Source organism: Netta rufina (genome assembly GCF_964035555.1).
Source record: "Netta rufina genome assembly, chromosome: 4".
Classification (NCBI taxonomy): Eukaryota; Metazoa; Chordata; class Aves; order Anseriformes; family Anatidae; genus Netta; species Netta rufina.
In genome coordinates this window covers 70,864,768-70,881,946 of record NC_140127.1, presented here as the reverse complement: position 1 = coordinate 70,881,946, position 17,179 = coordinate 70,864,768, and the positions used below count along the sequence as shown (strand labels likewise).

At 46.8% G+C, this 17,179-nt stretch overlaps 1 protein-coding gene across 1 annotated transcript in view; it reads left to right on the top strand.

The window, feature by feature from the left end:
• The first annotated feature begins 211 nt into the window (after positions 1 to 211).
• The window catches only part of FGFRL1 (fibroblast growth factor receptor like 1), a 167,600-nt gene continuing 150,632 nt past the window's right edge, over positions 212 to 17,179 (top strand). The window contains exons 1-2 of the mRNA XM_084286599.1: positions 212 to 256; positions 1,307 to 1,416. Coding sequence (XP_084142725.1) covers positions 1,356 to 1,416 — 61 coding nt within the window. The 5' untranslated portion in view covers positions 212 to 256; positions 1,307 to 1,355. The remainder of the gene's footprint in view (positions 257 to 1,306; positions 1,417 to 17,179) is intronic.

The window sequence follows — 17,179 nt, the reverse complement described above, 5'->3', positions numbered from 1 at the left end:
TGGCAAACCCCCCCCCGGGGGGCTGCGGGGATTTCGGAGGAGCCCCCCTCCAGCTCTGTGGGACCGGGGACACCCTCTTCTTCCCCGCCTTTCCCCCCCCCCCGAAGGCAGCCCCTGCGGTTTTGGGGCCGGGGGGGGGTTTGGAGATGAGGTAGAAGCCGGCGGCGGAGCGCCCCGCCGGGCGCCGTGGCCGCGGAGAGCATGAAGCGACGGGGATGGGCGGCATTGCACGGTGCTAGAGCCCCGTGTAATTAAGGTAAGTCCTTAATTGTCCCCCCACACACACACCCGGACCCCCCCCCCCCCCCCTTACAACCCATGTCACACCTGGTGCCATCGCCCCCACCCCATCCCGCGATCCCCCGCCGCGTCCCCGTAGCAAATCCCGGCTGGGGGAAGGCTTAAAGCTGAGCCCCCCTCCTCCTGGAAAAAGGGGGAGCCCCTTTCTTGGGGTGTGTATTTGTGTGTGTGCCCCCCCCCCCCCCCTTGTGTGCCACGGTGACCCCAAACCCGGTGTCGAGGGAGCTTTGGTGGATGCTGAGCGGGTTGCGTGTCCCCTGGGGGCACGGGGTGTTCCCAGCGGGGACTTTACAAGGGGGAGGAATTCAGGCAGTGTTTAGAAAGTGAGAGTTTGATTAGGGGGGGGACACTGGGAGGGGGTAATTACCCTAAACCTGAGCTACCCCGCTTGCGCGTCTGGCCGCGAAGGCATCTTCAAGAATCCGGATAATTTAATGCGGTTTTGCTGTGGGACGCACCTCTGGCGGGCAGGGAAAGCAGCGGGGCTTGGCTTGGCTTTTTTGGGGGGAAGAGAAAAAGGAGGAGAGGGACGAGGAGAGCTGGTGGGAGAAGTTGTGGGGTGCACGGAGCGGGGCTGGGGGCTCCGAGGCGGCCGCACGAAGTTTGCTGGGTGCCGGTGGGCGAGGAAGGGTTCCTCCTCCCCTCCGCCCGGGCTCCTCCGCAAACTGGCAACCTGGAATCGTGTTTTATGGCCACTCGCTAGTGTTTTGTTTGCCTTCCGGACTGGCTCCGTGCGAGATATCAGCGAGTTATGCCCTAACTGTGAGCTTAGAGCAGCGTGCTGGCCACGGTGGGTTCTTGATTTATATCAGGCTGGAGCAGAGAGGAGGGCAAAGTTTTGCTCGCCGACCGCTGAGGAATGAATTACAAGTACGGTCGCTGTTTCATTCGCTGCTCATGCCCTCGCGCCTCTGCAACAGGCTTTAAAAGTCTGCGAAGTCGCGGGCTGTTGGTTTGTTTCCCCTCCCAACACGTAATTATTTTGCTTTCCTTCCCCTGCCTCCAGGTCTGAGAGGACGGTATCCCGCACGACCCGGAGGGGTCTGGCTTTCACCATGGACTTGCAGCTCGCGCTCCTGTTTGCGGGGATAATTGCGTTTTCGGACTCGGCCAGAGGTAAGGGGACTGCGGGGACCCCCGTCAGTGTCGCTGCCACCGGGGCTCGTCCTCTGCCCATGTGCAGGTCTTCGTACCTGTGGGGCTCGGGGCTGTGGATGGAGCATGGGGTTTGTAGGAGGTCTCGCAAGCACAGGTGGACTCGCAGGGGTTTTTCTCGTGCGCCTATAAGAAGTACACGGACGATTTTAAAGAAAAGCAACCGCATTCCTCCGTGGATCAGAAATACCTCTCCCCTCCTGTAATCCCGCCAGCCTCTGCCCTGTATATTCCCACTAGCAAACTAAACAAACACGTCCATTAACCTCCTCGGTGACAGACAAATGACAGTTCCCAACAGCGAGAGCATATTTTAACGCTGGGGCTCCAGCAGTCGATCAGGTTTCAATAAACAGGTTACCCCACCAGCGGCACAGCAAAATGCATTGACCTGGGAGCAGTGGGGGCGAAAAAGACATTTCTTTGCAGGAAGGTGCTTTAACCCAAGTTCCAGAGTCGGGGCAGGGGGAGCGCTGGGTTTTCCTCTGCTTTCTCCTGCCTTGTCCCTTGGTGGGTGCTGTCCCTGGAAAGCCTGAATGAGAAACCACGCTCCCAGCCAGCCCGGCTCTGGTCACAAAGGAGAGGCTGCATTGTTCCAGCAGAATGGGTGTATGGCTTTAGGATGCAGATCGCTCCAGCTGCAATTCCCAAGAGTATCGGGGTTGCCTGGATCGTTGAAAGACCTTTAAATCACACAGCGCCACGGGGCTGCGAATTAAAAGATTTAAACTTGCCCTTCGTTTGGGGCTGCAACTTGCCAAAAATAAAAGCAGGGAGTGAGAGAGGGAGCAGCGTTACTCTAAAAACCCAAGGCTTGGTTAGCGCGTTGCTTTTTTTTCCATCTTGGCATTGGCTCCCAAGCAAATATTTTATGGAGGCAGAAGCACTATAAAATGATTCGGCTGGAAGCTGAATGAAAAAGAAAACAGTATATAGGCATAAACTCCTGCGAGCCCAAATTCCAGGCCAGGTTTACAATGGAGACTCAGTTTAAGTTGTAGGCAACGGTGTGTGAATTAAGAAGAATTCATGGATGTAGGTTGTTGCAATAGACCTGAGAAGTTGGTGGAGTTCCGGAAAAAATCTGAAGTGGGCAGGAGAAGACAAAAAGATTTTTGTCTCTGCTCTGAGCGGAGTGTCGGCTGCTTTCCTGGCAGCCCCTGTTTAAATGTTGTTTGCACTTGTCTTGCTCGTATTCTTTTATTGCCTCTGGAAAATGCAATGTGATTGACTGTGGGCTGCTGTTCTGTGATGAAGCGCCAGAAAATTAACAGCGTTAATTGCAGAACATCATTGTTTTTCCTATATAAAGGGTTTTTTAAGGTAACTTTAACAGGATCATGTTAGTGATTGGGTTAACTGAACTCTCTCTTTTCAGAGCTGTAAAAATCCATCCTGCAAGTGGATGGAGAGATGGTCCTGGTTATTTAAAATGAAATAGAGTTTAAAAGTCAGGGCCAAACCCCTGAAAACTGTCATTCACTCACTTGCCGATACCGAGAGGAAGAGAAGGAAAAAGGTGTAATTGTGGTAAAAAGAAAGACACAACCCTAATGTTAAAGTCCTGCTGCATGCCTCTTTAATATCGAGAGTATTTTTGGTAGCGGTGGACATAGATGAAAGATCAAACTCGTACGTGAGCAGAGGTGGGACACTCTCTGGCACACTGCAGCCTTATTTTGGACTGCTGAGTGTCACTGATTATTAGGTGTTTACATTGGGATAAATTGAGATTCTCATAAAAAAAATAAAAATAAAAAAAAGTTCCTGGTTGTTAACATGCCTGTGGATTTTTTCCGGATGTATCATGCTGTGGGTTTGCTGCTGGAGATGTGTACACGCTACCTGTTTTGGGTTTTGTGGACGGTCTTTTGGTCACATCTCAGCCTGAGGTCATGAGGATTTTCCCTGGAGGAAGAAGAGCTCTTTGTTTTGGCCAAAGAGCATTTAATATCTCTATCCCGATTGCAAATTGTGCGTGTGTGGCCAAAGTGTGCCAACGTCTCCTGAGCTGTGTCGTTGAGCTAAATAGGTGCTGGCTCGCAGTCGAGCCAGGAAGGTGTCTGAGAAGGCTCAGTGTGAAAGCATTGGCCCTTCTCTTTTACTTTTATTAGGCAAAATGTGCTTTTGCTGGAATTAGGACATTTGTTTGGAGACGGCTGGTGTCGGGGAAGGGCTGTACCGAAGTGCATTTGCACAAGGGGGCAGAGTTAAGTTGCCCACGCGCTCCAGCCTTGCTATTTCCTGACAGTTGAGTGCTCAGCTGCAATCTTTCATTAAATGTTACGTTGTAGTATTTTTATATCTTTATTTAGGGGATGCCTTGTAAGGCGAAGAGCCCCGCATTGGAGCCTGATTGGGCCAACGCCACCACTTTCCTCCAGGTTCGGAGTGGTGCCTACTGGCACTGTCCCTTCTTGTACGCCTGTGACCCAGTGCATCCCATTGCTGGGGTACAAAGCAATGCAGGAAGGGGTATTTCTTAGGAAACCAAGATAAACTGTTAAGAAAGTGGCAAAATATTCAAAGTATCTACGCAGAGCAGAGAGCAGGGCTGATTTCAGAGGTGCAGGTGCAGAACTTGCTCTGTCTGCAAGGATGAAGGACGCGGTAGCTCTGGCAAAGTCTGAACCTACGTTTTCAGGGGCTGAAATTTAAAGACTTTGGCTAGGGGCTCGTCTACACCTGCAAATACACTGGACTAACCCTTCCAGAATAGTTAATCTGGAATAAATTCCCCAGTGACCACTCTTAATCCAGGCTAAGGATCTCCTGGAGGGAGCCTGTACCAAAGTAGCGTTCCTCGGGGGCTATTTTGGTAAACATCCAACCTCCCTCTTTCCCTTGTGGGTGAACACGAGAGCTTATATGGGCACAAAATCTACTCTTTGAGGCCAAAACCTGCGTGCTGTGGCTCTCTGAGGGGGAATATACCTTCTGGCTGGCAGCCGGGCGCAGGGCGGCAGCTTCAGGCCCTCCTGCCAGCCGCTGCGGGTAGCGTCAGCCCTCAACCTGGGACAATGATGCAGGTCCGGTGGCTCGTCCCTCGTGTCACTCCATTCCTCTTCTCTCTGGACAGCCCTATACGGGGCACAAAAGTCCTCAGCGTCCTGCCTTGGCCCCTCTCCGCGGGGACGAATGCCATCTTGGGTCACTAACCTTTCATGACTGCGTCCTGCAGCAATGTAGCTCCGACCAGTCCACACCTCCGGTCGGATACAGGTAATACAATCTGATATTTTCCTGCTTGTGTTATCTCGGTGACACGCAATGCAGTATTTGTTCCAAATCTGTCAAGTTGCCATCGTATTCGCTTCGGTTACCATACACGGTAATGCTGGGACGTGCCAGGCTTGGGCCTGTGGCTTAAGCAAGACTTCGTGTGGTATGTTTGGGAGTTTTTGGTAAGAGCAGCGACAACCCTCCCGGTAGAGAGTAAACTGATATTCTGCTGAAAACTAATTAGATTGGAGGTTGATTTCATTTTCGGTGCATTGCGTAGGGAGGGGAAGAGCAGGACCTTAATTACTTTCTGCTCTCGCACTTTTCTATGCGCCGCTTGGTTTGCAAGTCTGGTTGGTGCCAGCTTTGTGGGGAATTTATTGTATGAGCTGCCTCAAAATTCAACGATTTGGGACAGAAGTTGTGCTGTGTGCCATTTTTGCTTGCCAGAGTATTGGAGAAAAGGGAATAGGGTGCTAGAAAGTTTGTGGTAGTTGTGCTTTTATTTATTATTATTATTTCTTGGGAGATGAGCTCTCGATTCCTCTTCATATTTTCCCTTCTGTAACTTTGTGGTTTATAAAAGTAACCGGTAGTTAATGTGGGTAAGGTAACAATAATATAAAAGAGATGACTGTTGGCTTCTGTTTAAAAGCTCCTTTATTCCTGTTCAGTGGGTGCTAGCAGGTATAACGATTAGGTGATTTCTCGCTTGTGAAAGAGAAGCACATTCACATCTATAGTCTGATTCAAATTTTATGTAAGTCACTGCGGATCTCCTGGTTAAATTTGGTGCCTTTTCTTTTTTTTTGGATTGTGCTGTTAGGTAACTCGCTCACAAATAAGCTGTCATCATGACTTTTACCCAGAGTCCACATGACGATATATGAAAATCCTAGTTAGTTGCTTGTTTGTTTCTTTTTAAGGCCCGGTTCCTCCCTTCTTCCGACACTGTTGGTCTCTTTAAATTGCGTCTGAGTTTAAACATAAAATGCAGCGTGCGTCATACTGGAAACTTCGGGTTGATTTTATTTATTTATTTTTATTAGGAATATTACGGAACTCGGCAAATTACTAAATGCATTTAGATTTTCTTTGAAGTTTTTACAACGCTGTCAAAGTACATATGCTTCTTTGACCTTCGTTAAAAGACGCAAACAGCAAATTAAAACATGCCTTTTCTGTGATGAACTCGTACGCAACACAGGCTGAGCTCCCAACTCTGACTTTTATCCACGGCAGAAACTTTCAGATGCCATGAGGCGATGATGGGGAAATGGTTCTTTCAGGAAAAAATGTCATTCAAAAAATAAATAAAAATAGAAGTGAGACTTGCTAGCAAGTAGGAACCCATTTTTTGGCAGAAGGAGCCAACCTTTCCCGACGCACTGTCTGGTAATCGCTTTCCGAGCGGCCGTCTCGTAGTGCCATGGTCCGGGAGCGATGCCGATACATGTGGTTGCAGAATGGGGTGAATGCAATAGAGATGGTCACTGCCTGGCTGTGTGTTTTGGATTAGTTACTGGAAGAGATTTAATAAGAAACAAAATTCCACTGAAGTGTAAAAATAATAATGCAGAAGTCTTCTTTTGCCTAGCTTGAAATTAAAAAACAGAACAACAAAACCCTGTAGCCATAGATTTATTTATTCAGTGGGAGTAGAATCAGTGCAGCTTTTTTTTTTTTTTTTTTTTTTTCTCTCTCCCCTGAAACTCCTTCTTGTGTCTGCAGTGACTTGTAAAATCACACTGTTCAAAGGGTCCGTGCAACTGTATCCCACATTATAGGAGTCAGTGGAAATGCTCCTTTCTCCCTTTTCTTTCATTAACCTGCTCATTTTGTCTTGTTTCAAAGAGTTTGTCTTTCATCTGCCCTCTTCCTGTGTTTTCTGGTGGGCTGCTCAAGCTGAAATGCATTTGTTCTTGTTTTGGACATTTAATTTGGATTTCTATTCCTTTTCTTGTTCTCCGCAATCAGCCATCCTGTGGACCTTTCTGTATAAAAACATGCCTCACTATGTATTTAGCTGTGTCGACCTGTCCTAATACTTTGCACCAGGGTTTTTTATGAACACTCTTATTCATATTGGGGAATTTTTTAAGAGTAGAGCCAGCATGAACGCAGAAGTTGCAAGACCCACTGCCTGCTGCAAGACTATTGAGCCTGGTGCTTGTCCGCAGCAGCTGAGGTACTAAAATAAAATAAATAAGCTTGCAAAAGTCGGCTCGAGCAGTCTGATCCCGCCGTCCCAACGTTGTATGAGATAAGCAGATGCAGCCCATGCCAGGTTCAACAGGTTAGGACCTGACTCGAAGCCTGTGAGCATTAGTGCCTTGACTCCTCCTTAGTCCCATGGGCTTTGGATCCATCTCTTAAGGATGACTTGCACAGATGATTTGTAATTTCAACCACTGGACTGATCCCTGAAGTATGCCAGAAGAGGAGCTGTGGGCCAAGTATGATATTTTGGATCCTGCCATTTGCCTGCTCAATGGTACAGCCCGGGCTGGATTTTTTTATTCCAGAAACACGTTGATTTTGCCTGCTGCAGGCTGTGGCTGGCAACTGGAGCTGCTGGGGCTGAATGCAACTTAGAAATTCGTTGCTGTACCATCAGGTCAGCCTGGGGGGATTATCCCCAAAGGACGGCCATTCTGCCATTCTGCAGGCAGGGCTGCTGGGTGTGGACTGGCCCAAGTGTTATTTAACAAGTTAATATATGCCGTCTGCTGCTGAATCCATTCACATCTCTCTTTTTTCTTTTTTTTAAAAAAAAAAAAAAAAAAACTTTTTTTTCTTCCTTCTGAGTCAAATAAACACGGGCTGCTTGGAGCTTGGTTGGTTGCCCTGATTACACAGTCTCCCCATTGTATCGCAGGAGAAACACGGTATCCAGCAGTGCCGCGAATAACCTAACGTTTTTATTTCATCCCAACCACTCCAATTTTCAGGAAGAATTTCAGCCAATAACTCCAGGCTACTTCTTCCATTAAGTGTTCAAACTTAATTTTGAACTTCGCTAAGGGAAAAAAAATGTAAATTGAGAACAGAGGCTTCCCAGAGAAGGTTAATGTTTCTCAGGACTGCTACACCTCTATTCTCAGCCTCTCTCCAGTGACAATGGTGGCTTCTAGGTTTGGCAGGACCCAAAATCGCTTCTCCTCATGTCTGGTGAATTTATTTCATGAAAGGTTTGCACAATCTTGGCCATCCTGTCAAGTGACTGAGAAGTGAGCAATGCAAGAAGTGTCATAACCTACATGCCACTTGGGTTGTATAGACTCTGGTGGGTATTTTAGGAGCTGTCAGTATTTGTGTGTGTTAAATAAAAGCAAAAGAACAGCAGATAAATGCAGAAATGCAGATTTTTAAAGAATTCCCTGCTGTGCAAATTAGTTCATATTCTCTGTGCTGGGTTTGCTCTCATATACCTGAGGAGCTGATGATTGTAGGAGTTTGGTATTGGCTTTGTGCTGACTCCCTGTGGCAGCTGTGGATGTCATAGTTCTGTCTCTGGGACACCAGGTTCTGGACAAAAAACCTGGAGGAGGTCATGGGGAGAAATCTAAGTACATGTATTATCAAGCTTCTTGGAGAAAATTTACCCTGGATTAGGGTGCTGCTGCTTGAGTCCCAGTGAAGCCAAGCCTTGGAAGAGGGTCTCCAGTAGGCTGCATGCTTGCTCTGCGCAGGATGGTGGGATGGAGCTCTTTCAAATCTGCCCTATTTTCCTCTTAGTCCGTGTCCTCCCAGATACCTCCCTGCCATTACAGTGTGATGCTTAATTGATTTTTGACCGCCACGTGACTTGGAGCAGCAGCATCCTGTTGTAAGGGGAGGTCTTTCATTATAGTTGCCAATATTTTACTGTTGCCTTTTATGGATTTAAATCTCCCTTTTTAAAGACAGAATTGGATGGGGTGAGGCCAAATGAACTCCAAAGGAGGGAGAAGGGACTCAGCCCCACCAGCCTGCCAGAGCTAAACAAGCCAAACTCCTGGCGTTGGGCTGCTACAGACCCTGGAGCACTGTGAACTGTTTTCTTTTTCTCCTTTTTCTTCTCAACTAATAGACCTGTGTGAGTTCGAGTAACTGAGGGAGCTATTTTTGTTCTCAGCTAACCCAATCTGTTAACACTGGTTAAGCAGTGACAAGCATCAGACAAGTTACAGGTGTATGAACTGCATGTCAAGGATGGAAAGGTTAATGAGTAACAGGACAGACCTCTGGACGTTGTGGAATATCTCTCCGGGGATACTGCAGACTCTGTGGAAGGAAGAATGCTTGTCTGGCATTGACTGGTTGAGGTAAAATTGGTATATAAAAGTCCTTCAAAGTTTGGATACCTTTGTGAGAGGGGATGCTATGAGCCATCCTCTTGTCCTGGTTAAACCAAAATCTTCCGCGTTCTCCAGATTAACACAACATCCTGGTGGCAATCACAGCGTTTGTTTAGCTGAACAAGTGATATTTGGAGGTACGTAATGTATTTTAGGGCAGTTTAAAGTGGGAAGCTGGAAGGACAGTTGCCAGCTCCACCAGCGTATGGAGATCAGTCTCTCTGCTCATATTTTGGCATTTGGGGTCAGATATTGTTCTGATTTGTAAAGGTGACAGTCCCTTTAGGTTCAGTGAGTTGTGGCTGAGTTGCTGTGAGTAGGATTAAATTTTATAATCCTACCAGAGAACAGGCACTGGGGCCTTGTCAGACCAGGTTGTGTGTCAGATCTGGGTGGTGGGGCACTAAGCCAAGGCGAGGTTCATCGTGATCTGCAGGAGTTAATATAAAACTAGATTAAGGGATCAGAGCTGATGGGTATCATTCCTCCTCCTGCTGTTCGCAACCAATCAGAAATGCAGTGTTGGTGGGGTTAATTTCGTTCAGGCCTCATGAAAGTGGAGCTTTCAACTTAATCACAGCCCCTGACAGGTGTTTACTTTTCCTTGACAGGTCTGATTGACAAGGAGTTGTAAACCTATTATGGAGGCATTTGCATATGCAGGGGAACAAGCTTTGGACAGTTGATTTCTAATTGCCGGATTTGTTATCTGGAAACGTTTGCCACTGTTCTCAGCACCCATCTATTGTTTCTGTGATACAAAAGAGACACAAAGAAGTGGTAGAAGTTAGAGGCAAGTGCTCAGGGGCTGCAGAAACCGTGAGGTAGGCATGGGGCAGTGGTCTAGACCAGAGCATGGCCTGCTTGTTTTGTTCTGATTCCTTGCCTGCTCAAATTGGGGTAGACCAGGGGATTTGGAGGATTTCAGGCAGCGGTTTGTGGTGTGAGTACTCTGCTCATCAGTATTCCTATTGGCATGAGGATTGCAGGTCCATAGAGGTGGGAATCTGTCTGCTTTTTCCATGTTTTACCACTAATTCCAAGGAAGAACACAGCAAGGCACTCTTCAAAAAAAAAAAAAAAAAAAAAAAAAAAACCTGTATGTTTTTACACTTATTACAATTTATTGAGAGTTTCCGGGGGAGATTGAGACCCAGTGCTCAGCATAGGCGTTGTTCCTCTTCTAGATACTGTTGGGAGAAGAAACTTGTCTCTCTGCAGACTACAGGCTAGCTAAGTGGAGTTTCAGGCTTATTTTTCTTTTATCCTAGAAAATCCAATAAATCCAGTAAATTCTTTCAGTGTGGTCTTCCAAGAGTTTTTCAACTTCGTCTGACTCACAGATTATTTGAGTGCCATTATAGACTAGGGGTCAAGCAAGTTAATTCCCAGAACAGTATGCTGCCCTGTTTTCAAACTGTGTTAATCAGGGTTTTGAGTCAAAGCATGGTCGTTTGCTTAGTGAAATTATTTTCGTGTTAGAAAATTACAAATAAGCTCTGACGATTCCTACTGGCCTCAGCCACCAGAGCACACACATCACATGCGGAGCAAAGCCCCCGGGGACGTGCTCGCCGTGGATCAGGGCACCTCTGGGGGCCCAATTCCCTGCTGCCAAGATTGAACTCAGAAAACATGCTGGCCCTGAAACCTTATCAAAAAAGAAAGAAAGTGTTACAGTTGCTTTTACACCTCCACCGGGACCTAGGGAGGGCTGCATGGAGCACATCCGAGCTGCGAATTCAGTGTCCTTTCCCAAAGGAGACATTTGGTGGAGTTATTGGGTTACCTCTCCCCCTCACCTTTTTGTAATCGACTCCTGTTTACTTTTTCCTCCTCCTTTCCCTGAGTTTATTAGCCCTGTTTGGGCAGAGGAAATGAATTAACATAATTTACTGGTTTTAGAACAAGACACATTCCCCGCGTGTACGTACGCACACACACGCGGTCGCCCTCCCAGCGCCGCGCAGAGCAGCGTGTTTACAGAGTCTGGGTCCATTTAGGGAGAACAATGCCCTGATTATGGAGGGCAGCCTTTTATTCCCAGGAACCAGAAGGAACCCTTCGCCTAAAGTAGCTACTGCCTCTCGAAGGCACAGGCAGAGCGAGCTGCTGGAAAGGGGGAATAAATAAATCTGTTGTAGACACAAACCGGCAGCATTGTTCTCGGCGGAAGTTGATTTAGGGGTGGGGGTGAAAAATGGTCTCAGGACAAACTAAGTGCCAAGTTTATGATCTACCAGCGTGCAGAGGTGTTGTGGTTTCCAATCTAATTTCCAAGTAATGGCCATGAGGTTTGTTTAGTCTGGGAAAGAGAAGGCTGAAGGGAGACCTCGCTGCTCTCGATAACTACCTGGAAGGAGGCTGCAGCGGGGAGGGTGTCAGGCTCTTTTCTTGGGTGACAAGCAATAGGATGTAAGGAAATGGTCTCAGGTTATACCAGTGGAGTTTTATATTGGATATTAGGAAAAAATTCTGTACAGAGAGTGTGGTCAAGCGTTGAAATGGGCTGCCCAGGGAAGTGGGGGAGTCCCCATCCCTGGAGGTGTTTAAGAGATGTGCAGACGCGGCACCGAGGGATGTGATTTACTGGTGAGAATTGGTAAATTAAGTTGATGGTTGGACTTGATCTTCAAGGTCTTTTCCAACCTAGATGATTCTATGATTTCAAGGGGAATTATTCAAGGGGTGCTTCCTGAGCTGGCATGGCGCCGGGGAGTTTGGATATAAAGATGGTAAATGAGCCTCCGATTGTTCTTGGATGGGTTGAGTTGGGTTGGGAGGTGCTGTTTTGTACAACTGAGCACTTCTAATTGCAATCATGCACCTGTGCTGGGTAGATAATGCTGGAACTATGTCATGTGGAGCATTTGCTTCATGTGATTTTGGGAAAGGTCAAGCATTTGATTGCTGTCCTGCTGAGTTGGGTCATGAGTGGCACAAATAGGAAGCCCTTCCTCTGCCCAGTCACAGCTGCTTGGATTCTGGCAGTAAATGCTTCTCAGGTGTGAAATCACGGCAGCTGAAGATGATTAAAGTTGGCTCCACTACCATCCTGTCCTTGGGCTGCTCTGTTCCCGGCCTCGGACCTCCGTTGTGCCAGTGTGAGAGCTCTTCTGGCCTTGTTGTCAGGTGTTTTGGGCAGCCTGTCCTGGCAGGAGCCAAGGCAGGGAAGAGTGTAGTGAGTTAAATTGCCTCAGTGGATCACACTGGAAAAAGTGCATATTATATCTCTGAAATATCTCATCTCTGAAGTGGTTTGGGTCATTCTGGGTGGGCAGTAATTATCCCCCATTGACTTCTGCTCTTGGTTCAGCTCAGCTGGGGGGTAGCTCATCTCTGGGCCTTTTGCAGTGGGAAATTCCAGCTTTTGGACTCTACATCTAGAGTGCTCTCTCAGGGAATGGGATTTCTTCCTTCCTCTTTCCTCTACAGACTTTTGGCTTCAGATGTAGAAGGGCCATCTGGGGAACTGGGAAATAGCAAGTTCATGCTGCCGGTGTTTCCCGGCCCTCCTGCAGGATTGCCTGCAGTTGGGAGGCTTTGCCATAAAACCACGGCCTGCAGCAAAGATGGGAAGCAATCAGGGCTGCTGCTGACCGAGTTCCCCTTGGTCCAGGTGTGGCGTGGGTCTATGAGAAGCCACGATCCCCCCTGCAACCTTGGCTTTATCCCTCTGCAGACCTCTACTGACACAGCCTCAGGCGGCTGCAGAAAATAAGGTGGAGAAAACAACTTGTGCAAAATAATCCCTGCAGGCAAAAACATTTTTTCAAGGGAACTGAGCCAGTAGGCTAAAAAGGTAAAGCCGCAGGGCTGTGTTAACAATGCTTTTAGGTTTTTTTCAGAAGGAGGGGCATTTACATTGGCCTGTGAGGCTCAGCAGGTGAATTCTGGCCATGGATAACTGACACACATCTAATACAATGAGCTGTGACCCTGCACCCCAGAGGAGCTGTGCCTTTTACTTGCCAATTACTCTTTTTATTTATTTATTCATTCATTTATTTATTTTTCAGTATAAAGAGAGGGGAGAACCTAATGCATGGCACAGTGCCCACGTGAAGGCTGCTGGAGATGCTCTGGGTTGGAAGATGAAATTTGGGTCTGTTTAGGAAGATGAGAACTCAGTACTAAATTATAATCATGCCAAGACAGCACTGATTTTTTTTTTTTTAAATTAATATCCTTTTAAATCTGCTAGATCTTCATGGGCAGTGCAAGAGGCAGGAGTGCTGGTTCTGTGCTAGCCTGTGGAGCACAGTGGTGGCTCATGGACTGACAGGACGAGGGCAATAGAAACTTTTCTGGAGTTAGTCCATGTGTGTGTCACTGTCATGGCTTTCTGCTGCGAGTGTGAGGGTGTGCAGTGATCTCTGGAAAAATGTGAATCTTGGCTGCAGTTCCTGATTCAAAATATCTGGGAAACACTGAGCCAGAAGGTTGGAAATACATCTTTGGGGTTTCATTCTCCAGAAGGAAAACAGCGTAGAGCTTCCTGTGAGACAGTCGTTGAATGAAAAAATGTGCAATGCAGAACTGAAAGGGAACAGGTTGGTTGTGAGACACTAATTGAAGTAACAGCAGAGAGGAACAAGCCTGAATGAATTTTAATAGCCTCTTGACAGGGATCTTTTTGTTTGTGTACTTACAGGTGCTTTCCCTTATACTTCTGCAAGACTAATGCATGCACTGTGTTAAATGGGGAAAAAAAAAAAAGGAAACCACCACCAACAATAAAGCCAATAACGTGTATAAGGAAGATGCAAAACACACCAAAGCAATGAAAAGAGCTTTCTGCTATAAGTATCTCAGCCTTAAAACCAAAGCAGACCCTTCTTTCTGTGGCATGTATCGGAGGGTATTTTGCTACAGGACAGAGATATTATGGCAGGAGGAGTACTGCAACATCTAAAATGTTTTATATTGCTCTTGGAATGCATGCCAGCAAACAAATGAAGGCTTTGGTTTATGCAACAGATGCAGCATAAAGCAAAGTTGTTTTCATAGGTGGTGCAATTGTTTAGTATTGGGGGCTAGTGCCTAGAAGACCGAATTGTGCACCAAAGCCCTGGTGTCGTGTTAAGGGCTGTCGAACCCACAATGACCATCACATGGCCACAGTCTTAACCACCGGTTATTATCAGTTTTCTGTGTAGAGGCTTTATGCTTGATTCTGATCCTCCAAAATCCAGACCCACTAGTCAGCTGATAAAATAGTTGGTTTTATTTTACCCTTGTAAACCTGAGAAAGTCGAGATCCTGTATTTGTCTACAGTGCTCCGTGCAAAGCAGACGCTGCCCAGATAAGGATTTCTCACTGCGCCTACAGTACAGACCATGCAACTTCTACTTGTGTCCAAAACCAGGGCATGTTCCCAGGGTGAAACAGGTGCAAAGGTGTAGCTTGTGCATGCACTGAAGAGCTTGCACTGCACGCCCAGCATGGTTTGCCTCCAGGAATCACAGTTCCGGTCTTCCCCTCTCTGCCGGGTACAAACTTCATTGACTTTTAATAAAGTTGGACATTTTACTGTGTTTATTTTTGATGGAAACTGTAGTGAGAGTCCTTGAAGGGACGGCAAAACAAACAAACAAACAAAAAAAGATGAATTCCAAGATTATTCAAGTATAGCACAAGGTGTGTTTGAGGCGTATTAACAAAGTCTACTTGCTCCTAAGCATTGCTCCGTGTCCTGCTGGAGCCCACCACGGGTTTCTGTTCCCTCCCAGAGCAACGTGAAGAAATGCCAGCTTAAAATCAGGGGGAGGGGGAAAGAGCTGAGAGAGACAAGTTTTCACACACACAAAAAGAGAGGTTCTTCCAAAAGATTTCGTTTTGCTTGGAAAGATTGTGGTGGTTGTTGAAAGGGCATTTTGGTGGAAAAGGGCCAAGCAGCCCTAGGCATAACCAACACCCTCAATTGAGAAAGATTTTCAAACAGCAGTGCTGTTAAGAAGTAATTAAAGTCAAATAAAACAAGGAAAATAATGTATGACACATCTATTTGAATTCATCCTGGTTTGAATCCACTGCAACTCATGTAGCATGATACTGGAGACACGCAAGGGGAAGTACAAAAACAAGTCTTTCAATGCACTTTTGTAACCACAGAAGTTAACTACAGAAGTTTTTGATCTCAGACACCATTTAAACCGAGTGTTTAAACACATACTTACTTGTAAGCGCCTGAAAATCCATTGTATTCAAAGAAACGCTTGCAGAGGACACTTCACACAGTGTGATGCTTATTTGAAATACGGAGGACCTAAGCATAGGTTGAAGTGGTAACAATTATTTTGGGATGACTGACACTGTTTATTTCTTTTCTATTATAATAATTTTTCTAGAATCATGGAAATTGGGCAACAAGCTCAACTTTCATGTTCAGGAGAAAAAAAAAAAAAAAGGTAAAACTAACCTGCAAGGTTTTAGTCCTACTAGGTTCTGGAGGATGGATAGAAAATATGAGTTGTGTGTATGTGCAGGGTTTTACGTCAGGAGGGAAATAAGAAAAAGCAAATTTTGCATGACTTCTCTAAACCAATCCTGTTATTTTGGAGCCTGCTTTATGATTTTTGGGTGCCAGGGGCAGGCCGTACCCCCGAGCTGCTGTTGATGAGGGCATCAGCACGGCCATGTGGGCACCCTCCACATTTGCAGTTCCCGTTACTACATCTCTCTACCTTCCCCACAGGGCTATCTTGGAAAAGAGCGGATGGAAAAAAAAGAAACAAGCAAAAAAAAAAATCCAACCAACCAACCAAAAGACCATTTTGGGGGCCCAGATGTGTCACTTCAGTTTTTGCTAGCTGTTGAGGAAGATTTGTGAGAGCTCTCCAGAGGGGAAAAGTTCAGGTCAGAGGTAGAAAGCTGCTCACCCTGTACCGGAGGCGTTTATAATGGCAGGGCAGCTCCCTGGGGAGCATCCGTCTGTCTGTCCTTCCCTCCAGGGTTGACAACAGGCAGACAACCTCCCCCCAGCTGTTCCCTCTGTCACATTACAAATGAGAGGCTGAAAAGCAGCCCTTGGCCTTGAAACAGCTCATGTCTTCCTAGTTCGTTCTGCCCGTCAATTAACGTCACACAAAGGTGTTTTATAACTATTTTATAACTTTTTAAAGAGCAGGACCCTCACACCCCTCTGAGGGAAAGCCCAGCTCCTATGTGGGGTGGCTGCCAAAATCCATATGTGGTTAGTTACATGTGTAAGCAAGCAGGACCTCTGCTTGGGGTGGCTCAGTGGGCAGAGAAAAACACGATCCTTTAGCATTCAAATTCTTCTACACAGAGTTTATCCTATAATGAGTGTCATACAAGCGAAGGTTGGGGAAAATCCTCTTCCTTCCCCAGCAGGACAGCGATAGCTAACACCAGTGTGGAGTTTGTCATCTGTTTTTCTCCAGTTCTGATGCTCTTGGTAGATCTTTGAAACCCGGTGCTGAGAGGTGAGGGGGTTTGCACGGGCTCCATCTCTCCCGACCCCGGCGAAATGCGAGCAAGCGGCATCTTGAGTCATTGTTTGCCCTTGTAGCTCTTGGCCTGCGCAGTGGGTGTGAAGCGTGAGGAGTGAATTATGAAAAAATAACTACAAATTATGCAACGTGTTTCCTGACAGAGAATGGCGAGACGATGAGGGAGGCTTTCAGGCCGTCCCTTACCCGCTCCCCCTCTCCTCTTCAGCCGACTTCCAGCAATTCGGCTGCATGTTTTCTTAGGAACCGGCTTCCACCCAAAGGCTACTGAATTTTTCTTAAATGCCGGTTTCTGTCGGAGCTGATAAGGCAGCAGCCAGCCTGCAAAGATAACGCAAGCCATTGAGGCTTCTTGGGTTTGTCTTTATTTGGATTTCTTAGCAAGTAATCGACGCATGCTGAGAGCTGTCTGGAGACTTTGGGTTTGGTGGGTTCCCCCTTCCTTTCTCTTTGTGTTTAGTCCCAAAGTGCTTTTAGGGTGGTTTTGGAGTTTAAAAAAAGAAAGAAAGAAAGAAAAAAAGGAAAAGGAAAAAAATAGAGTGCTAATGGAGCTGGTGAATTAGCAGTGTTTACTGAAGGGAGCAGGGCAGATGGGTACTGAGGAAGGCCTTGGCCTTTGCTCTTGTGATCATCCCAGCTGGAAATATTCCCCCTAGCCAGCGTTTAAAGGGGTTGAGAAGCGGCAC